This window comes from Xiphophorus hellerii, chromosome 16, assembly GCF_003331165.1.
Source record: "Xiphophorus hellerii strain 12219 chromosome 16, Xiphophorus_hellerii-4.1, whole genome shotgun sequence".
Lineage (NCBI taxonomy): Eukaryota > Metazoa > Chordata > Actinopteri > Cyprinodontiformes > Poeciliidae > Xiphophorus > Xiphophorus hellerii.
The window spans coordinates 14,618,852-14,643,213 of NC_045687.1; the positions used below are offsets into that span (position 1 = coordinate 14,618,852).

Consider the following 24,362-nt stretch of genomic DNA (forward strand, 5'->3'; position numbering starts at 1 on the left):
AGATTTGACTAGGCCGCTGCAAACCCTTCATTTAACTTTTTCTATGTCATTCAGAGATGATCTGCTTCATCACCCAAGCGTGCATGGACTTAAGGTCACAGACAGCTGAACATTCATCTTCAGGATTTTCTGGTAGAAAGCAGAAGTTAAGGTTTCATCGATTATCAATGTCATCCAGGTCCTGAAGCAGAAAAGCAGCCCAAGACTATCATTCTACCACCACTGTGTTTGACTCTAGGTATCATGTTCTCTGTCTGAAAAATTGTTTTAGTTTTATATCAGATGGAAAAGGCACACCTTACAGACTGATAAATGTCCAGTGCGGTTCAAGGGTCAAAGTCGATGTCTTTATTTCTAATTTATTTTGTATTTTTTTCTGAGCCTATTGCATTGCTTTTTGATATCTTTAAGTCTACTTCATGTTGTCAGGCAAGTTCTGTTTAGGTGAATTCTGGATTTCACAGATCTGGTTGTAATCAGAACCAGAAATGCGGTTTATCACAGTTAATTCAGGTAATTACGTGTCCGTGTGGATCCTGGCTGGTTTTGTAAATTATCAATTGAAAATGGCTTTATGTGCTCAAGTTATTGCATTTTATGTCATGATATGAATCACAAAAACAGAGAGAGAAAAAATCTGTAAGTTATCTTTAAGAATACTTTCATGACACTTTAGGTTTAGAGAAAACTCAGATTAATAATACGCTTCTTGGTGCACACCCTTACAGTGTGCAAACAGACTCTGCATCAGACGGTGGGTCAGGCTCATGATGTTGCACGCTTCAGTGTTAAGATGGAATGACAATGTTTGTTTAGCTGCTGCTTCTTAAATCCTCCATCCAAACATGGAAATCTGTGCAAATGTACAAATTCTAAGGCCTTCCTTTCTCGAAATCTGGGGTTGGCCTGAAGAGTTTAAATGCACTCCCTTGTTCAGTTGCTCACCTACGACTTACTGTAAGTGCATACTTCTCAGGGGAGGTCAAATCTCATAAAGCTCTATGAGCTATTTAACTGCCTCTCCTGGGTTTTAACAGCTTTACCTGATCCTTATCTAAAACAGTCACATTGTTTTATAGACTGCAGCAGCATCCTGGTTAATTACTCTTACAGACACTTCTTTTGGTAGACTAGAACGTGCCTTGTGCAGAGAACAGACAGATTTTGTGTGTTTGGTGGAGTGGTGCTGGTTTTCAGCGAGGTGGAAGTAGGAAGAGGTGTTGTCCATCTGTCGCGTTGGCGCCAGAACTCGGGAGGAGTGCGGTTCAAGGGTCAAAGTTGATGTCTTGCCTAAACTGCTCATACATCCATGTCTCTGCATGAGTCGGGCACTGTGTGGGTGTGAGGGTGTGTTCTTCTTGCCTTACCTTGACGTTGGCCCTGCTGTGAAAGAACTCGAGGTCTTATCTGGGCCGTAAAAAAAACTATCTTGAAAAATTACCTCTGTGCCTTTTCATCTCCTGTCTTTCTTTTCATTCTTTCACTCACCTTGTTTTTTCACAAATGCTCCCCCTCGTTCACTCCACAGAGTTGTGAAACGTTGTTTACAGCGTAGCCTGAACGTGTGCAATGAGGGCCATAAAAACACAATGGAGAACGACTGAAAAGCAGGAAACAAGCTTAGTGACATTTAACCTTTTTGCATGCACAGGTTTAACTTGACAAATTATGATTGCAAGAAAATTGTCCACACCTACCCTTGTATAGATCATGCCAGAAATCCCGAGCTGCTCTGCAAGCAAACCACCCTAGTGGGTTTCATTGAGAGAATTATTTTTTTTCTTTTAATCTACTCTTGACAACCTTGAATAATTCCTAATTTCTTAGAATTTTGCTTTCATTTATTGAGAGTTTTGAATGTATTTATTTATTTTGGAGCTCTGAAATCCTTTTGCATTTCTTTGTAAGCATAAAAATCCCAGCTAAAATAAATGGATTAGCCAGTGTTGTCAAGTAATTTGACATAAGAGGAATTTTGGCCACTTGTTCCCAGTACAAACATGATTTGTCCCTATTCCTAAACTGAAAATCAATGAAAACAAATTAAAAAAAAAGTCAGAGTCAGAAAGTTTGCTGAAATGTACCTTAAATAAATAGCAAATGCACTAAACAAAACAGATCCTACACAATGATGAATTAGGATAAAATTTGCCACCTGTTTCCTCTATAATTTTAAAAAAGACCAACAAAGTTGCAAAACTTTGTTTAAATTATCCAGCAGATACATTGTTAGGGTTGGACGTTGACATACAAATGCACTAATCCAAGTTTAATTTGTATTTATAATCCACACACATAATCAAAAAGGAAAATGAAAAATGCATAGAGTTGAAAGCAATGCAAACAACCCCTCACCTGCAATCATTGAAATATTCTTTAGCAAGTTAAAGTCACTCTGAACCGTAAAACTGGTTCTTCAGCAGGTTCCAATTTGTGATCTGCTTGAGTCTTGGTGGTCCCTGGATTTATGGACATCATAATTAATCTTCTTTCATTCAAGTGCCACAGTCAAGTTGAGACTTGGATACCATTTGTTCTGCTGGCAGGACGATGATCTTAAGCACACTGCAGAACTGGTTTTCTGTCTTTTGTTTCTGTAATGGCCTTCTCAAAGCCATGACCTAAGATCGGTGGATTATCTGGCCTCAGTTACTTTTAATCCGACCATGCCTGTGTGGATTGAGGAACATTTTAGATAAATTTAATCCTATGGACCAAATTTTTGTCTCTTACATTATCATTGAAGTTCAACTGCCTGTAAACGCCCAAAATTAGTATGACAATGATCTCCATGATACGTGTATGTAAACTTCTCAGTGTTAGACAGTAAAGAGTCTGTTGAAGGCTGTAGGCAGAATGAGATAATTGACTGAAATGAATGCCTGTCATTATACATGAAATATCACTCTCTAGGTTTTAAAAGAATCATTGTAGCTTTACTTCAGCAATGTCTACAACAAGCTCCACTGATTTATGTGTTAATCGAAACGCTGCCTCACTCTAAAGTGAAGGGTGTTCCCTTAACGAGGTCAAGGGAGAAAAAGGGGAGGGAATAAAAGAGGGAAGATACTTCACCTCCTGTCTTCCTGCTCAAACACAAGCCGCGTGGCCTCCTTGAGCAAACACAAAAATCTCAGCAGGATGTGAAAAGGCACTGCATGCTTTAAAACCTATTCTGTCCTTTTTCACACATGTAGAACAGTAACCTTAACCATTACTAGTCTATTCTTGACCCTAACCCTATACAGGGGGGTCCACCGCATTAGGACCATTGGTTTTCAGAAGATTAGAAAATATGCCAGAAATTGTCCTAAATAGAAGCTAAATAAGTGCATAGCCACAAACGTAGTATTATAGGTCTCCTTAAGCATTACAAATTACATTAATCAGCTGAGTCTTGGTACAAACACGGAGATATTTTATGACTTGTATCATCCCTGAGAAGTGCAAATTATCTCTCAGTGTTAACACAAGTAAGTGTGTTGACCTCTGTTGCACGTAACTCTCTCATGAGAGAAGTATGACAAAAGAAGACTACAAAGCCTTCCAGAGGAAGTAAGGCTGTTGTTTCTGTGTGTGTATCTGAGGCCTCGGACAAGACTGAGCAGGAGAAATAAGTTAATACTATAGACAGCCACACTTTTCTACCAACACATTGCAGATGTTACTCCTTTGGCTTTAGTTTAGACTCACTGAATTATGTAGTGCGTGTTTGCTTTACTGTCATGTGAAAACCACAGGTAATGTTGTACAGTTACAGCACTTCCACTTATGAAGGTGTTGCTACTACTCATTCTTCTGCATGTTTATTTGTTGCAGTGTTTTACTTGAGCAGTAAGAGTCAGTGTATGTTCAAGAAGGGCGTATACTTGCTAGCCTGTTTATTTATCTTTTTTTTTTTTTCCAGGCTTTCTTCTCCCGTAGAAGACTTTATAGGTACAGACATGTTTTTAGCTGCAAGGCTTGACAGATTGGATGTACCACCTCTATATGCCTTTCACACTATGAGATGTATACAAATACAACGTGCACAATTATAACTCATGGGATTGCTGCTTATCTAAAAAGTGGAGCGTGCACTTCAGTCCATTTTTTGTAGAAACGCCTTCGGTGACAACTGCAGCTGCCAGTTTGATTTGGGGATGTCGACCAGCGTTGCACACATAGAAAATGTTGCCTCTTCTCCTGTCCAAAAGAGCTGAAAGTCAGTCAGATTGAATGAGGAGGGCTGGTTTTTAACTCCAGCAACATTAGATTTAGATCTTGACTTTCATTCTCAAGTCTTTTCCAATATTTTCTTTCACAAATTTGTTCACCCATATAAGACAACCTTTACAGTTAGTAATATTGGCCTAAATGAAATGAATAGACAGACTTTCTCTACATCTGATTGTTAATTTGTAGATTAAGTAACATTTTTACCAAATTCCTTTTTCTTGTTTGGTTTCTTTTTAGTTTTAATGGAGTACAATGTAAGTGCTGTATAATATATTAAGTTGTGCTACTATAACTTGTGCTAACTGTTTTGTTATAATCATATTAGTTCAACATAAATATTCTGAAAACATGCTTCATCTGTGGCTAACTTTGAGAAATGTTGCTATCCCAGTGTTAACTACTGAGCAACTGATCGTAACATCTAATCAATCAATCAATCAATCTTTATTTCAGACACAAAAGAGGTCCATAGTAAAACAAAAAGAAAAGAAAAAAAACAAAAAAACAAAAAGGAATATGACAGTCACTGAGCCACAAATAAATGATGACGCCAATGTTTCCACAATCTTGAGAAAAATCTCGCTGTACTAAAAACAGGGTTTACTAAAATTGCTATTATATTATCGTGTGACACGGGTAATCTACACATACATTTATACATGAGATTCCTGAGCGCAGCTGCACATGTGGGAACAGCGTTATGTGCAAACATGTGGCTGGCACTGCTCCATCTAGGCACTTTGAGTAGGAGCCTCAGGCCATCATTGTATGCCACATAAAGTTTGTGCAGGCTACTTTTTTTATATCTTCGCCATAGATGGGCTGTGTAAAATGAAGTACAAAAAACTTTAAAAAGAGCTACCTTCACAGAGGATGAACACATACCAAACTTTCTGATCAAAATATTAGCCTGTGCATACATGATGCAATACTGCCTACGAATGTCACGATCATCAGATAGGTCATCAGTTATGTAATGTCCCAGATAAATAACAACATGATAAAAAATAAATAACATGATTAGATTCAGGCAGATGCAACAATTTTTCAAATAAATCTTTGAATTGAAAACTACTACTTATAGAAGGTGACGCATGTTGAACCTGAGCAAAGTACTGCCACTGGCCCAAAAGGTTCAAGCAGATAAAAAAAAAAAAAAACATTAGAATAACAAAGTTTCTGAATGAATAGAAAGTCTCACTTTAGCATAAACTGTAGGTGTATGTCTGGGTCTGGTGTATTTTTGGTCAAAATGTGTTTATTGCTCAAAGTTATTGTTCATTGAAGTTTCTTGCAGGGGGTAGAGTAGCCAGAAATTTTACTCAAGCAGGAGTAGTGATGCATGGAAGTACATTTTGATATCTGCAGACCTTTTTTTTCCTCACGTGTACCTTTAAAATTCAACTTCTGAGTAAAAATTGAAATTGGTGTCAGTTTTTTGCACTTCATAGCCATAGACATTAGGGGTTACACACTTTGTTAGTGTCAATAATTTAACAAAATTATCATCCTTAAGTGCCTAACAAGTTGCTTTATTCACATCTTCCAGTCACAGTAAGCAGTGACACACTCAACTCCTCCACGTCAGTGAAGCCATTTTCGCTTGTTATGAAACCTGGTGGAAAATAGAGCTTGCTGGTCTAATGAGCAGAGACTGAATGTCACCATCTGCTGAGTTGTGGTACAAGAAAGATTTCTGCGAAACTCAAAACAGGATGGGATGGCTGACTCATCAGCCAGAAGATGAACTTAGTTTATCTAAGCAGCAGTCGGTACTGAAGGGACAGGAAGCAGAGAAGAGTGACAGGCAACCTGAAACATCTTTTTATCTCCTGTTCTTGGAACAACAGAGTGAAGCACGTCACAGATTTATGTCTTTCGTTTGCATTAAAGACTGAAACACTTACAATGGTGTCAAAGCCCACTTTAGTATCATCATGCAATCAAACTTTCATGATCACTGAAATAAAAGCTCAATCAGAGTTCACTTTTGAAACACATTTTCTACAGGAATGATGTGCATCAAGGATGTTTGCCAATTCTTAGTTTCAGCCAGACAGTGCTGTGAACTATGCAGAGGATAAATATCAGCTTTTTGTTTAAATCTGATTCACAAACATCCGCTGAAACTAAAGTGTTCCTCTGAAACTCACACTTTTTAAAATGTGCCATGTTTAAGTCATTAAAGAAATAATCAGGTGGGTGTCATTAATTAACAGTGTCAAGGTAGACATCAAAATCTATCAGTTAGAAATGATAGAAACAGCCTACAGAAACAGCGTGAAGGAGGAGCTTAGAGGAAGCAGCTATTGTGAGCTGACAGATTAAACTCTAACATTCTTTCCATTAAATTAAAAGAAACACATTGAACCTTTTTGTAGTGATAACAGATTATCAAGCTCAGCGTTTCTTTGAACAAATAGGAATCTGACAAGGTAGCCTGAGCTGTACACTTCAAGTTTTCCATCTTATATTACTCCGGTTATCTGGCTTGTTATTACAGGGCCTCAGTAGCCTCCTCAGTTGGAGGTTATCTTGTAGCCAGTGGCCTGACAGTTCGAGCCCCCCTCTCTGTCCATCTCAGTCCTCGTTGCCATTATGTCTTTGGGCAGGAAGCTTCACCTGCTTTGCTTCTGTCAGTCTGCCTCAGGAAACTGCAATGTAGCTTACCACCGTGAATGTGTGAATGACTGTAGTGTAAAACACTTTGGAGTAATTGGATCTGAGAAAGTGCTGTAAAGTTCAAACAAATGCTAATTTAGTGAATTTTTCCCTGGATTCCCAAGATAGATTTTATTAACTTGTCCTGCTTGTTTTTTTTTTTTTTCATTTCAGTGCGATCAGCCAGCGCTCGAACAAGAAGAACAGAAAGAGAAATCACTAGCCCCAGTAAGTAGACTGCGCCTCTGTTTTTGTTTTGTTTTGTTTTGTTTTTTTACGTTCATCATACATAACTCCATTTTTACATTTCTTTGAAGTACATGCTCATCGATCATATAGGTGTTTAGACTTTGTGGAAGTTTTACATGCTAGAAATAAAATAGGGATTTTATTTATTTTGTTTTGATCAATCAAGTGTGACATGAAATCAGATGCACAATAAATAAATAAATAAATAAAACACTAATAAAACTAAATACATAAGCTAACCTGAATAAATAGTTGATAAAAACAGTTATTACTTAAATTAACCAGAAAACCTGTAAATAAATAAATATAAATATGCTAGAAAAGTCAATAAACAATTAAACAAACTTAGAGTTGAGATTTTAAACATTAATATTAAACCAATAAACCAAGACAGCTTTCAGTTCCTCTTGGGTTTTAGGTTGTTTTCATGTCTTTTGTCTGAACAGTCTTGGCTATCACTGTATTAAATGTCAGAGTAGCTGCTGCTCTTGCACTCTGCATCAATCTTTCTGTTTCTTAGTCAACATAAATGAATGACAGATCTAGTTGTCACTTCCTACACAGGAACAAATGGTGCCAGAAATTACATGTTGTTACACAACTTGAAGTTAGTGCTGTGGTTAGCCACTTATTTATATTGCACCTTTAGTTTTAAGTGTACAGAAATTAGTTTTGATAACCTCCAATGCCGAGAGCAGACTCCTTCCTTTCCAGATAACAGCTGATAGTGGGGGAGCAGCAGGGAACTGATGCACTGATAAAGGCAAAAGTCAGAGATCAGACAACATTCTTGTTACCTTGGAGTTAACTTAGGTTTATTTTTAAATGTTTTTTGCTTGTACTGTGTTGTGTGCAAATTTAAAAGACACTTTAGTGCTAAATGCACAAACAAGAAAACACAACTATCATATTTACACAGAGCATTCAGATGTTGGTTTAACTGTGCTGCAGGTAATCTAAGACGTAGTGAGCAAAAAAAAAAAAAAAAAAAAATCTCACCATGTGATTTTCAGGTGTGCTTTTGTTAGAGGACTTTCACAATATTAGAAGCATGCAAGCTGAATCTTGCAGCTGAGGGCTCTGTAAATTGTTTGCAGCATGTGTGACAGCAGCCCTCACTAAAGCTGAATTGTAAAATGACCCTCAGGATGTAACACAGAGGGAAAAAGACAAAGGATAAGGGTAAAAACAGAGGCTGTTTAACTCATTCTGATGGTTGCGTATGTTGTCTGCTTATGCCTGGCATTTATTCGTTTTTAGCGTGTTATCATTGAAAAATATTGAGCGATATCAATTATTTGCACAATTTGACTGTGGCACAAGCACTCACAGAAAAGAAATATATGTAATTTACAACAAGAATAAGTTTGCTTTTGTTCTTTGGTGTGCCTTTTTTTTTTTTTTTTTTTTACCATGGAGCACAATGTGTAAAGGGCGGCTAATGACTGTGAAGCTTGTATCTGATTTAAAACCTCTGAGCAAACACCAGGTGCATAAATATCTCTTGAGTTCCTAATTGTTCTGACATGTTTCCTAGAAAAAGTTCAGTTATTTTGCAAAGAGGGCTACTTCAGCTGTCTTTGTTTTTCGGCTGTCTATGGGTCAGAGAGTGATAAGGGGTTGGAGGCAAACAAATGGGGTTTTCCCAATTGCTTAAGAACCATTACTGGCTGAGGTTATTTCAAGTTTTTATGTGTATGAAAGTACATAAATGGGTATGCTTTACCTTGATATGACTGAAAACCACTCCAGGACTTTGGAGGTGAAGTAAATTTGCTTTAGCACACATGTATGTACACCCCTACACACAAGTTGCTAGGAAGTGCTTAGAGGTGTGGATAAAGTCCTCACTGTCAGCAGACTTCCCTGATGTAGGGGCATTTACCACTATCCATGTGTGTGTGTGTTTCTGTGGGATGGCTGGCATGGCTTAGGGAGATGCCCTTATGCAAAGCATGTGCTAGCGCAGCAGAGTTACAAGCCCACAAGCATGGAGGTTACTTTCAAATAGTGATCAAATTTTAATTGAAAAACAGGAAGGAAGGAGATTTTTCAGTTGAAACAATAAGCCTAGTGTTGTGATCTCCACATTTAGATTACATACCAACACTGTGCTGCCATATAGTCCATAATTTACAGTACTCTGTCTTGAGTCATCCCTCATTTCCTCATAATTTGCTTCCAAAGATCGAGACCTCCGCGTGCTCTCTTAGTGTTCTTGAGCAATGTTTCCTCCATGTTTTTTTCTTTCTTCACTTTTTTTTCTACTTTTCATTCCAGTACTTGACCGATTTCAGAGGAATGTTTAGTTGGTTGTTAGGGCACTTAACCCTGACCAATAAATCATTCAAACAAAGAAAGGCTCCTGAACTACATGTCTACACAAAGCAGACAACTTAACGCACTGCTGGGTCTCTGACTTGGGTTTCATTGGCATACAAATGTACACCGCTTAAAGTAAACAACGCATTAACATCACCTTTCTGTGCATCTCTCAGTGTACATGATGGGATTTTCAGCCACCTCAGGCAGTTTCAGTTGTTAAATTAAAAATAATCGTGGCATGAGCATTGCAACATAAAAATGCAGCACATAATGCTGCAGACATTTATACAAGTGATACTCAAATATCACATTTAACCATATTTCCTAAACTCATGCTATTCAGAAGAAGCTCTGTCTGCACTGATAAAGTTGATAAAGATGGCTCCAACATCTGACGGTATGACCTGTTGTCAAGTGGGAGCTCCTGTAGACTAACTATTGAGGACTAAATGTTCAGCCCAGATGGTCAGTTGATTATTGAACAAGGAAAAGATATAGGATGGTGAAAGAATGCCAAAAGTAATTTACCCACTCCTGGCACCGACACCGACCTCAGTTTTAAATCCTTCATCTCAGTGCACACACATGCTATACCAAGTCATAAGCAACACATATGAACACTCATTGAATTCAATGAGAAGGTGTGTCCAAACTTTTGGTCTGTACTGTATATGTATAAGGAGACAGTGTAAGTAGCAACCTGTCACAAAGACAGCGTCTATTACTGTTGCTTCTATAAAAAGAAAATTGCAAAGAGCATACAATCTCAAATTTGAATTTAGCACCAACCAGAGTATTTCCAACAACAACAACAAAAAACATTTCACAGAAAAACATGGCACATGGTAGATGATCAGCTGAGAGAGCATGAATCTCTCAGTTCCTCTTTTTATAGGTTTTTTCCTATGTCTTAAATCTTGATTCATGTTTTTTTGCTTTGTTGATCTGAGCAGACAGATCAAAAAGTAAATCAGAAAGTGAGTCAGTCCAAGTCCAAATGAAAACTGAAAGTCCTTCATAAAGCTTGGAGAATTATTAATCAAGGTTACTGTAATGATTACAAGTCTGGTGCTGCAGAAGAAATATTAAGACTATGTCCTTTTGCATCATCACAATTCCATACTTTGACCATTTGAGGGTGCTAACGTACCTTATTTCCATTTTTCATCAAGCAGGCCACTGAAGTTGGCTTTCTGATTCTGAACATATGAAAGGCAAATGGACAACAAAAATGACCATAGAAACACACCAAAGCCACCAAATGTTTTTGTTTATTTTACTGTAGCTACTTGTGCATGGGAGTCATACTGAGACACTGTAAAATAAAAACACAAATATTAGCAATAAAACATTAAGGGCAGGAACAGTCATTCAGAGATCAGGTCCTTCAGTCGTTTGCTTGAAGTAAAAGGAGGAACATAAAAAAGAAGCCATTTTCCCCCAAGTTTTGCAGGTGCTGAAGGGACACTGAATGTAATAGTATTTGCTTTTTTATGCGACAAATAGGAAGTTAGATGCACTGGTAGTAAGCCAGTAAGAGATTTATAAATGAAAAGTATCCAGTGCAATAGTCCACATGTGAACAGCAAAAGTCAGTAAACCAAAAAGTGTAAAGTGTGATGGTGAGTAAATGGTTTACATCTTGTGATGAATCTCAGTTCCCCGTGATAGAAACCACCCAACATCATATGGTGGTTGTTGACATGTTATATGTATTTTAACCTATATAAATGCAATTTCTCTTTGCTATTTGCTTGTCTGAAAAGCGCTGTATAAAAAGGACTGATGGATTAATTTTGAGGGAAATGACATCTACAGAAAGTTTTTATAAGCAGTGTCTTGCAAAACTATTTGTACCACTGGGCACAATAACATTTTGTCCTGTTATTACCTTGGAAGTGTTTTAATAGATTTTGTTGTGTCAGACCATTTCAAAAAATGCATAAAAATAAAGTGAAATGGATACTTGATTTTTAATTTTAGTTTCTCTTAGTCTTTCGACATGCAATATGCTTTTCCTTCGTTTCTCCTAAATTCCCTCTGAATTTCTGTCAGAAGTCGTCAAATTGATAAGGAGAATGCATCTGTGTTTAATTTATTAACATTATAACTACAGCTCTTTGGCTATCTGGGGGCACCAACGTACAGATTTTCTTTTTAACACACTCGTTAACTCTCAGCTAATTGTCTTAATCTGAAGAAATGCTATCCAGAAAAATCCCCCAGAATGAAAGTTCTCCTACAAACATGCAGCAGGTCAGTGGGTTGGTGAGGGTTGCGCAAGCCGGCAGACTGACATGTCTAAGTGTGTTTGAGCTCTCTATCAGAGCTCAGACGCTTACCATGTGACCTCTGACCCCATGCACAGCTTGAGGGACGTGCCAACAGTCAGAGGTCATCTCAGTTTCCTGAACACACATTTCGGAGCGAGGGTTGATGCTTCATCACACTTTAAATCTCTCACGCTCTTTCTCTCGTTGTGCCTTTCATTGTTGCTAGGAATATGGAAATGCTTTCTCTTCTGTGTTGACTCTTCAAACATTTCAGGGAAGTTTTTTTTTTTTTTTAGTCATTACTTTTTGCCCTTTTCCATCTGACTCCAATATTATTTCAGCAGGCTATCATCTTCCACGACAGAGCTGTATCTATGCCACTATGAGGAAACTCAGACATGTTTTTGGACTTGACAGGATTACAGTTGGTATCAAATGAATCACAGCTCTCCAACACGAGGAGCTGAAGAGTTTTCTTTTCCTGCCGCTTATTTTCACCCAACTAGACCCCATCCATGTCACATGGCTGAGCTGATGGTTTCTATTTTCAACATACAATGAAGCTTCAGTCTTGTGGAGAGATTTTTTTTACATAAGGAGAGGGAAGAGAAAGAAGAGTCTGCAAATGCAACATATGATCAGCACATGGGGATGTCGTAATTCTGAATTCATTAGCAGGGAAGGAAACAAAGCCAGGAGAGGGAGGGAGAACCAAGAGCCTGAAAGGAAAGAGAGAGTGAGAGGAGGAGGAAGAGGAACCCAGCGAGGGAAGGAGAGAGGGAGCGATTGACGGGAGAGGAGAGGAGGGAAGTCTAAAAAAAAGTTGGGAGGGAAGAGGGGAGAGAGAGAGAGAGGAGTGAAAGAGCAGACACTACATGTGGCTGTGGAGGGAGCGATCCCGTCATGGAGGGGGACAAATTCTCAGGTAAGACAAACTCCAGAAGCTCTCAGCTGAGAGGAGCTCAACTTCTCCCCTCAGTGCAGTTAGATCTGCTCCTTTTCTGCGACCGAGACACTTTTTTGCTGCCGTCTGCTTTCCCCCCCTCTGTGGTATTTTCCACTTGCTCATTCTGGCCTGTTTGCTGACTGCATGCTTTTTGGGGGATTTGGAGCTGGAAGCTCTGCAGAGCTTTTGTAGCAGCTTTGGCTACAGCTGCCAGATTTCTGTCTTTTCTGTCTCCCTTGTAATATCCTTTGCGGATAACCTACTATTATTTTTTCCTCTTTATCACCACATCCTGACACTTTTCCATCAAATTTTAGAAAATGTAACTCTACCGAAGTGACACAAAATGTCACTTTCTATCCAGACATGTCTGCTTCGCCCTCATTCTTCCTTGGTGTGAAAACAGGAAAGAGCTCTGTTTGAACAGTACTACTCTTGTCCCATGTGGCTTTTTAACCTACTTTGGCACTTTGGCCCCTTTGGTCAGACTTTCCTTTAGTTAACGGGACAGAGAGTCCCAAAGCAGCAAATAAAAGCTCTGACTTTGAACTGAAACCTTTTAGAAATATTTGTCACTGTTTATATGTGGGTGCGTGTGTGTGTGTGTGTTATTATGTGTGATCCCTCTGCCTTCAGGGAGGTTATATGTGTGACCTAACAGCTTGCCACACCTTCAGGTTGTGTGAAATGTGACCCCTTGTTTCCATGTACTTTCTCCAAGGCTTTGCAGCAAGTCATTACAGTTTTATGTATGTTTCCCACAGGCTTTAACTGTTAACTACTGCATTACTGTGTTTATATTTTCCAACATATAACGTACAAGGTTTTCTGGCAAGGTGGTGTCTTTGTGTATATGTGTATGTACATTTCGGCTTAGGTCAATTTATGTGCTGGATTTTCAATAATTTAGAAATAAGACAGTGCTCTGGTTCATTTATATTGAGCCTCTTTGATCTGCAGGCAGCACAAGTCCTTTTGACACAAGTCTGCCGTGTCCTACAACCATATTTCTCCCGTACCCTATAATTTCTTTTGTTTTCTTAGAAAAGTAAGGCAAGGCATGAGTTTTCACTGTAATTTTGAGGGCTAGAGGTCAGGACATCCTGCTTGCTGTTCTTTGAGTCCCTTTGCTGTTTAATACTGAGGCACAACATTGCAACCAAAATGGTTGAGACGTCAAGGATGCAGTGAGAACATGAGAAATTTACTGTGCGAGTGATGGATATCAGTGAAACACATCTGTGGGAACATTTGTCATGACTTTAGGCTACGAGAGAAGAGAAGGGATGGCAGACAGAGCGGTGAGAGTAAAGGAGGAGGGAATGCAGAGCGCGTTAACAACAGGTGTTGTAATCCTGGACGTGCTGCTGTGGGGAAGTACTTTTGCATCTCTGCTATGTAATGCTCACCACTGAAAATTTTGTCTTTTATCCATGTGAGGAGTTCAAAGGATGTGTCTGTTATGCAACAAATCTGTGGCTTTACAGGAAGCTAACAGACTACCTTCATGGTAACCTCTTTCTGTTTCGGAGAAACCATTCTATATGTTCTGCTTCAAGAAAGGTGAAACAGTGATTGCTTTCATTCTATACCACAAGATCCGCTGCCCCAGGTAGCCAAACGTATCAATTTTCTATAATCAATTTGCTAGATTTTCTTTTCCTAGTAACTTTCACTAAATTATTATTATTTTTTCTCTTATTCAGCCAGTTGTATGTAGTTGCCATTCAATGTTAATATGTTCACTCTGCTGTGCACAGATTTCTTCTGGTTAGATTTAGTGTCTTGCAAAACATTTTTACATATTGCAAAGTTACAACCACCAACTACTTTGTGTTTCATTTGGATTTCTTAAATAGCCCAAAACAAAAGTAGGACACAACTATTAAGAGGCATGTAAAAAAAAAAAAAAAAAAAAAAAAAAAAATTTGTTTCAAATAAAACTCTCAAGAAATGTAGAATGCACCGATACTCAGACACCAACTTTTCCCCACCTGGGGTTTTTGCACTTATGTCTTTCCCAAATGTCATTAAGTGTGATCATATAGTTAGGGTGCCTGAGAAAATGAATTTTAAGTCTTGCCACAGATTTTCAAAAGGATTTGAGTCTAGATTTGGGAGGCACCACTTTAGCACACATATATGCTTTGGTCTAAACCACTCAGATCAAAACATGATCTGAGTAGCTCTGCATCTAGAGCTACACAGCTGTAGCTCTGGATGTAAGTGAGTCTCTTCCCTGGTCTCAAATCCTTTGCAGCCTCCAATGGTGCTCTTCCTGGATGATTCTGTATTCAACTTCCTCTGTCTCCCCATGACATTCTCTGACCAGTTTTAATTTTTATTATATAAAAAATAATTTCATGGCATGATGCTGCCTTCTCCAAGTTTTGTCTTGAGGACGGTGTGTTCAAAAAACCTCTGAGGCCTTTAAGTTGCTGGATTTATACTAATTACACACCGGAGGATTATGTTTATGACTTACTCGACTTATCAGGGCAATTTCAATGCATTGGATTTTATTCAGGGGTAGCAGAAAAGAGGACCTATGCAGCTAGGTGTTATTTTCCTCATACATCACAGTTCTGCACTGCCATTGCAGAGATTCCCCACAAATTACAGTAAATCTGTGAAAATTAAAGGAACAGTTTTATGAACGTTTTAGAAACTGTTTTTTGTTTATCAAGAAACAAGGCATCAAAGCAGATATTACAAATTTTGAATATATTGAGTTTATTGTAAGGGGCTGTTTTTAGTTACAAATGAACAATAGCTTTCCCCCTCTAATCTTTGGAAAATACTAAATTAAAATTTTCAATAAATCTAAGAACAACAGACTACATTTGACACTTTATGTCAGCTGTTTCAAGAAAAATGTTTGTAGCTCTGTGTTGGTTTTTACATGTTTAATTTTTTCTTTTCCACACTATTTGGATGTGTTATTGGTGGCTCTCCTTACCATCTGCCTCAGCCAAATCAATTCTTCTCATACTAATCGGTTATGCTCCTTCCTCGTTGTGTCCAAATCTGCTTTCAAGACTTCATTGGTTTCCTGTGCATGCTTTTTTTCCAACATGATTCAACAGTGATTGTGTTTCTCAGTGGAAAACGCTCAGCAGAAACCCCAGTGAGTGCGAAGCGAAGATGAAGGGGCTGACGTGTCTCGTTAATTTCCAGTCTCATGTGGTCAGCTGATGATCACCTCATATGACACAGACACAGTCAGAGTCTCCTCCAAATGTCAGAGTTATGACGGTTCGGGCAGCTGCAAAGCTTCACAAATTCACTCAGAGTAAATAAATAAAAAAATGTTTGCAATATATTTTTCACCCAGCAGGTGGAGGTGCAGAGTTGATCAAGTCAACTGTGTCTGCGTTGCTCTTTGCAAAGCAGCTCCTTTTACTACCTGAAATCTTTTGAGACAAAACATTAAGATTTACTTTTCTGTCCTGGGCATAAATTGTTTTAGGCTTTTTTTTTTTTTGGTTGATTTTCAATTCATGATGAATAGACCAGTGTGCATCTGCATTGGCAAGACCAAGGACGGTCTTGCCAATACAAAATGTTGGCTTCGTTGTTATTGACACTGCTGTTACCCGTGAGAGAAAAGGGGGAAGACGATGGTGGGAGAAAGTAAGGCCAACTGGGATTTATCTCTGGTCATGGACAGCTGCGCTCAGTTTTCTATCCCAGCCTACGCTTGAGATGCACACGTGCAGGGCTGCGGCATGTGTGTGCCTGTGTCACAAATATGCAAATAAAACAACGGAGCAAAACGCTGTTGAATGATATGCCATTGTGTGTATGTGTGCGTGTGTGTGTGCATGCATCACACAGTTTTCCGACAGGTGTTCCCGTTTGATAAAACCTTGCCGGGTGCTGATGCTTAACATTTGGTTTTGGGCAGCTGCTGTCCTCACAGCTGTGGCTGTACTTTAGATAAAGCTGCTTGACCATGTGGGTAAGGCCTCCAGAGGGGGGGTCAGGGAGGGAGTCAGTGTGCATGTGGAGGTTTCTGCTGTGCTGCATTACAGCCCATTCAAGCTTCTTCTGCCATTACATTTTCAGTAAATAAATCCCTGTACATTGCATGTGTAACATAACTGTTTCCCGTATCAGAAGTTGCAGATTCTCACCGGTTATCTCTGGAGTTTATTTCCCACATTCAGCTGCACACTGCTGCGCTGAATTAAAAGTCAGATATTTCTCTTCTGGGGTTTAAACTGGCCGTGCTGCTTCTCTCATTAGTCATGCTCGCTCTCTGTGTGTGATTCTCACAGCATGCACATACTCTCTCTGCAGGGGTTTAGTGTCACCACACATCTTCTGCTCTGTTTTAATACCCCCTACTTCCCTTTTTGCACCTGGGGAGACATCTGCACACCTTTTTCCAGAGATCCTTCCTGCCTTACTCATCCCCACCTCCCCCCCTGTGGGGTCTCTTTATTATGGTGGTTACCATGTGAACTGAGAACAGTGGGGCCAAATCCAATTTATGCATGCATCTGCATATAAGCAGACATAGGTAATGTGCTCACCACCATTCATGGTTTTTACCGACTCCAGATGGGGCCACTTGGTAAAGAATGACTCATGGGTGAGTTTTCCGCTTTGAGGCCAACAAAGCTTTTGTTGTTTTTGGATGAACACAGCAGGAAGCCGGAGTTTCCTCTGTTGCTGGCGCTGCTTACGATAAAAATAACAACCACTGCCCAAAAATGAAATCAAACTCACATGATCATAAAACTGAAAATAATGGCTTGAGAAAAAAAAACCTCATATTGTAGTTATTAATTACTATAACAAGACAAAAATCCAATTAAGATAGTAAACATGTGGGTTTACAATTTTAAACTTTAAGCATTGGCATTCCTCTTCGTGCTGAGGTGTAGCTATAGCTTAACACGTCAGTGGTGCAATTTTTGCATCAACAAAAGGACATTTTTATAGAGTACATTGTCACATAAAGCCCAGCCTCCCAAAACAAATATCCTTTCTGGAGCTTAATAAACACTCAACCGTCATGAAACAGAAAGGCCTTGTTGTAAAATTTGCATGCATCTTAGTGAGTAGATCAGCAAACTGATAATTGGTTGTAATTTACTGTAGAACAAACTGAGCTACAATACAAAGATTAAACTCATCGTGTCACATTGTAGCTATGTTAACACAACAATCAAACTGTGAAGATTAACTTTTGTACTTTTAGAAAGTACACTTGCCATTTAAAACATTATCTGATGCTAAATTAGTAGCATTAAATAAGTAAACATTAGCAGTGAATGTGGAGCAGTAAAAATAAACTACAAAACATAAACGTGGCGCTGAAAAGTAGTGAGATAAAAACAAAGGAGCCCTCCAGAAAAGTTCATTAGCAAATGTGAGAACCTCTGACCTGTTTGGTGGTTGTGGTATTTTCATCAGTTAGGCAGAAATACCACTATATTTATATACAGTACAGACCAAAAGTTTGGACACACAGGTGTGTCCAAACTTTTGGTCTGTACTGTATGTGTGTATATATATATATTTCTTGTTAGAAGTAGAAGTTGACAGGAGTCTGTCAAAATCTCCTGGGCCTCCACTGCTTTTCCTTTTCCTGCATGTTTCTGTTCTCTGTCTGGTAAAATGCTTAGTAACGTGGATTTCTTTCAACAATGTCACAATTATGCACTGGACATGCACGTAACATTATTCAGTGTTTTATTTGCAAATACACATGTATAACATGCATCTTTCTTCGTGCTCTTCACAGTTGCATGCTACTTTTCCAGTCTATTGTAAGATACTGCATCCCAATGCAACACAATTTAAATTGCAAGTGCCACGTGGCAAAATGAAAATGACTCCTGTGACCAACAGTTTATGCTTTTTGCCACATTTGCATCTGTATTTTGAAAAGAAACAGATTTTTGCAGCCATAGTTTGCAAGATGTCTTTTTAATGGCACAGGCAAGACTACTAGGGAGGTAACCACCTTGCCTCCAGGCATTTGGACATGCTCCTGCTTTTCATTTGTGTGCCACTGCTTATGTTTATGTCTCTGGAGATCAACTGTTGACATTTGTAATTTGTTGCCCTGGCATTGCCCTAACAACTGCCACACTAGCCTGGCATCCGTTTATAGAAGTTATCCTCTTCTCTGCACCCTCTGACTCCTCTCATTTTTCACCTCCTGGAAAGCCAAGGGCCTCTTTGGGGTGGTGGTGGCTCTCTGGGTTACATTAAGCAGCAGGCGGCTGTCTCTGTCTCTCATCATCTGTATGCTGCTGTGCAACCTGACACCAGCAGCTGCCTATTTGAGGACATTATAAAACAGTATGCCTCCCCATTTTTAAATTAATAGAAGAATAAATTCAAGATTTTGATTAAAAGCTGAATTACAATGCGGATGCCGTGGATCACATCATGTCATGAATGCAATGCATGCACACAGCGATATGAATGAAGCTCCTTTCTGGGTGAAAAACATCCCGGTTCTCTCCCGCTGTGACAGTTGTTACAGAAGATTGGATTAGCGCTCTGTGGGCTTGTTTGGGCTTGTGAGGATGTGTAGCAGAGATAGATCCAAATTGCTCTGAGTGAGCGTGCACATCTCCTGATTTATTTGTAGTGTCAAACCGGGTGGTTGAATGTCAGGAAGTGTTTCGATTTGGTTTTACGATGGATCACACAGGGGGACCAAAGAAGCAGTCAACAGGCTGAGGGTAACTCTGGAGGAGCAGCAGAGATCCACAACTCAGGTAGAATAAACTGCTGATATGATAACTATTAGTCACGTACTCTACAAAGCTGACCTTTAGGAAGCAAGAAAAAAAGTTATAGTTGAAAGCGAGTGAAATTTGCAGTTTTCATGAAGTGAGACAAGAACTTAGTCTGTCCTACATGCAAAATGCTCTGCAGTAAACTAGCAGTCCTAATCAGCCTGCATATGTGGTTTCTATGTTGAAGCAAGGAGTGAGTGAATGAATGAATGAATGAATGAATGAATGAATGAATGAATGAATGAATGAATGAATGAATGAATGAACCAAATGGATCGGGAAATAGGGAAACTGGGCAAAACTGATGGGAAAATTGATTGAAAATCGACGACAGGACAAGTCTTGAAGAAAACTTGTTTGAGACTGCCAAATATTTTAGACTGTGACTGAGATTCACCATCCAGAAGAACATAAACCACAGTCAATTAAAATTTACTGAGAAACTGTAGCTTGACTTTACTGTATATGTTCACAGAAATGTTCACTGATTCTGAGAAAACAGTTTAAAAAATAACCAATGTTTCAGTTTAGGTCTAGGTGTGATCCAAACATACCTTGCACATCAGAACGTCACATTAGGCTATTACATAAAAGTTCTACTAGTATGAATCAAAGTTTGTAGATAGAACAAAGTTGAAAAAGTTTGGTAACCCTTGGATGTGTGTGTGTGTTGGGGTGTGTTTGTGTGTGTTTGTGGCACGGTGATGGAATCTCACACACGTGTTTGACAGGATGTGCTGTTTGGGTCGAGGGTGTGTCTGGACCAACATTTTCCTCATGTTTTCATCTTCAGCTATTTGCAGATTGAATAACAGTACAGTAGTGACACAGCTCCCATTCACACTGTGTGCTCACAACTGGGGGTTGACATATTAGTACAACACTGACCTCTGGTGGAGGAAGTTAGGTTTTGTGAGTGAAGGGGAACAGATGCCACAGATAGTTTTCCATCTGAATAGGGAGATATGGCAGCATTATGGGAATGCCTGTAATCTTAAAGGATGAAAGACTCAACTTTCCTGTGCTATCTGTGTTAGCCAGATGTGACCACTGATGATTTTTTTTTCTTTTTCTTTTTTTTTGTAGATTTCATTCTTTGCTCAGTTCAGTTCCAGTTAAATCAATGTAGTGTAACTTGAATCTCAGACTAAATGTTGTAGTACAGTAAATACTTACTCAGAATCAGCGTTCTGGTTTGTGTGCTTGTGGTCCGAAGTCAACAAAACGTGCAAACTCTGATACCAATGTAAGCAGCACGGTCGCTGTGAGTTCAAGACACTGAAAATCTTAAGTAAACACAGATAAATCTTAGGCATGAGTGCAGCTATTGCAAGGACTGTTAACCCATACAGCTCCATTAAAATGCAATAAATCAACTGCAACTTAAACCCAAATTATATATAAAAAAATATTTGTCTCAGTTTCTCTTAATACTCAAAGTGCTTTTTTTTTTATTCTTACATGAGTCAGGAATGCTTTTGCTTAAAAACTCCAGCACAATTATTGGCTTCCATAACAACCTTTAAAATAAAAAAATTGTGTTACAATTAAAATAGAACAGAACAGAATTATTTTTGATTTAAAACGCCGTGGCATAAAGCAAGTCCATACACACCAAAAGGTTTCATAATGCATTCAGGATAGAAACAGTCCCACAGCATCACAGATCCTCCACCGTGCTTTCCATATATTAATCCTGGATTGTTTTGTGAAAAAATAGCTCAATTGTAAGTAATAAAGGGTCCTTTTGGTGGTTGTTTTTGCACCATATGTCTAAGTCTGGTGTAGCTGCACGAGGCGTGGGGTCAAACCTAAACCAATGCATGAGGAATCAGACCCAGAGGTGCTTGTGCATCATCAGTTTTGGTTAAATTCGCTTGAGAGCTGCAGATAATCTTGCTGCATTCTTGACATACATTCATTGACATACACGCATGCAAACATCCCCCAGCACTCACCTTCTGTCCGCTTCTTTCCACCTCCTCCCCCACACACAGACACTCATTCGTGCAGCCATTAAGTCATTAGGGAACTCATTTATTGATGTCTGCCTCCAGAGTGTCCACTCACCGCCTGTGTGAGCGTGCCCTGGTTGTATTAGTTCAAAGTGGACTTCTGGATCCTCTACAGCTATTTTATTTCCACTCCTGCCACAGTAAGATAAGCAGATATTTATTCTAATGTGTGTCTGTAGGCTGCAAAAAACTTGTGGGACACAGCGTTTAGCCATGTGATCTTGATAGGACGCGGATGATTTGAGCTGTCTGTTTGAAAAATAAAAAGAGTAGTTTTGCAGAAAGAAAGGGAGGGAGATATGGAGGGAAGGAGAAAAAAAAGGGGGGGGGGGGGGGTAACGCTGTGAGCTAGAAGAGGGAAAGAGCGAGAGGGAGGAGGGCGGCTGGTGGGTGTCATTCCAAGCTCTGGAAGTTGAGAAGAAGGAGGAGAAGACGAAAAATAAGTTGCTGCTTTAAGAGAGAGGGGAGATAGAGGGAGATCAAGCAGCTCAACTCTTCTTGTTTTTTTTTTTCTTTTTCCGTTTAACCTCCTCTCCTCTCAGCTGCACAGGCTCCTAATTTGGGATTTGTTTAAAAGCGGGACTGCGGCTCAGGAAGACTTTTCCTTGCTGGGGTAAAAAGGGAACCCTGCTCCCTCTCTTTTTCTCTCTCTCCCACACACACACACACACTTTCTCCCCAAAAATGTCTGATTCCACTGTCAACGCTCACTTGGAAGGGATCATATCAGACTTCGAAGGTCAGTGTCTTTCTTGTCTTTTTTCCCTGTGCTTCTCCTGCAGAGAAGCGTTCTCTTTAACCCTGCCATGAGGACACTATAGATAGCTTCCACATGTTGTACTGGAACCAGGCAGATCTGGAAAACTGAAGAGGGCTTGTTGACGTCTGCATTGAGGTGTGGTGTTTTGAAAGGGAAATGGTGCTTAAAGTGTAGCGTGTTCATTCTCCTTCTTTGAGAATCTGTGAAAGTGGGTTTGCTTTTCAGGTCTCTCGTGGGTCAGAGACCGTGCAACCAGAGATAAATGTGCATCTGAAAGACAAAATGATGTTGTAGTTTCTGCTCAGCGTGAAACATAGAGCTGTGAGGTGAACACCTGGATCACGTCTTTCTTTTCATCTCTCGTATTCCCCCTGTCATCTCTCCCCTCCCACCCTTTTTCCTCCTCCTCTGTCTCCTCGTCCTCTTGCTGCGCTTCCACTTTTCCTCCCTCAGCAGCTCGTCCATCCACACCCCCCCTTTGGCATGTCATTGGTGGATGTGAGGAGAAGAGAGGGCACAGGAGGGTGGGGGAGGGAGGTTGACAGGCTGACACCTTTCCCCCCTAACCTGTCTTTCCATCTGTCTCCCACAAACATATAGCCATTAGGAACACATCTGCACACGTCCAGGGCTGCTGGTCTGTCAACACCAGTGTGCCAGCGGTATGTACGGAGAACCTATCTGCCTCTCTTCCTGTCTTTTGCGTCTTGAAACCTGTGGATTACATAGTGCAGCCGTGCAGAAAGATAAGTGGCGTTCAGAAAACACAGGTTTCCGGAGGGTGAAAAAGTTTGCTTGTGGCTCTGAGTCGTGTTTTCAGATGCTCCTCACTCATGTGGAACACCAGCATAATGGGTCACTGTTGGGGTTTTAAACAATGTGTGTTGAAGCAGGTTGGGCTGGATTGTTAGGAAATAAGTCACCAACATGAACAATCAAGAATGGAGAGCAGAGCTGACAACGCTATGAGGAGAAATATAGGTTTTTATAGGTAATATGTTTGGGTTGGTGACACTGTTGCTTTGCAGCAAGGAGGTCCTGGGTTGGAGTCTTGGTCACGGGTCTTTTTGCACTGAGTTTGCATATTCTCTCTCTCCAGGTACTTCCTCCCAAAATCTGAAAGCATTACTTTTATGTTAATTTGTTAAGGTATAAGTGTGTGTGTGTGTGTGTGTGTGTGTGTGTTTGTCCTGTGTCTTTCTTTGTTGTCCTGTGATGGTCTGCTGACCCGTCCAGCATGTAACCGCGCCCGTCCAGTAACCACTGGAGATAGGCACCGGCCAACCCCCCCAAACAGAAGACGCTCTTTAATTAAGTGCTGAGAGAAACTCAGACAGAAACTACAGTGTTAGCTTGGTCATATTTTGTTACAGTTCTGAGCTTATACAGGTAAACAGGTAAAAAAAAAAAAAAGAAACAGAAAACCCATTTGTCATGCAACCACAAGGTAACGTGTTTTTCTTTTGTTTTTGTTTTTGTTTAGATGCTTCCTTCTACAATTAGCATACCTACAGAAACAAATGGGTGGTGTTTCCAAAGAAACAGCCCTTATAATTAAGGGCAATATAATTAGTTGCAATTATAATTAAAACTGAAAAGAACAATGAAATAGCAACGAAATTGCCATTGGTTCCTTAAATAGGTTATTAAGTAATTAGGGAGTATTAATTTCACTTTTGAAACTTCTTGTTCCTTTTAGGCATCCAGCATGACGCAGAGTATCACATTTCCTCTTGAATCTTTGCCAATTATGCAAGGCAGAACAAAACATCGAGTGAGCTTTATCAAAGGAGGTCAGAGTAATCACATGTCACGCTGCAGCAATGATTTCATATTAGACCAGCAAGTGGGTGTGGTTGTGTAAACCAAAGAAGCTGTCAATGGGGATCAAAGCCTGATCACGAGATTTGAAATGGAAACCTATATATTATTACATATTAAATATGTTCCTGGTGGTTTCGTTACTTCTTTACAGGTCAATGCAGGTGTTGCAGACACACTGCAGGTAGAGAAATATTTGGAAAACAAAGCCACTGCAGAAAAACTACAGAACAGCATTCCTGTTTAGTATGTCACCGTTGTAAAGCATGCAGAGTGTCATCACTTCTTCTGCTGTGTTAAAGCTGAAATGATCAGAAAACAAAACCTTCT

At 39.6% G+C, this 24,362-nt stretch overlaps 1 protein-coding gene across 3 annotated transcripts in view; it reads left to right on the forward strand.

Annotated features, from left to right (window-relative positions):
• Positions 1 to 24,362, forward strand: part of LOC116735255 (septin-9-like) — a 96,023-nt gene that overhangs the window by 4,319 nt on the left and 67,342 nt on the right. Inside the window, exon 2 of one of the 3 annotated variants that reach the window (XM_032587010.1) lies at positions 7,054 to 7,107. In XM_032587010.1, coding sequence (XP_032442901.1) covers positions 7,054 to 7,107 — 54 coding nt within the window. Of the gene's footprint in view, positions 1 to 7,053; positions 7,108 to 12,522; positions 12,652 to 21,876; positions 22,191 to 24,362 lie in introns of those variants that run through there. The other 2 variants (XM_032587012.1, XM_032587011.1) reach the window with 2 other exon arrangements.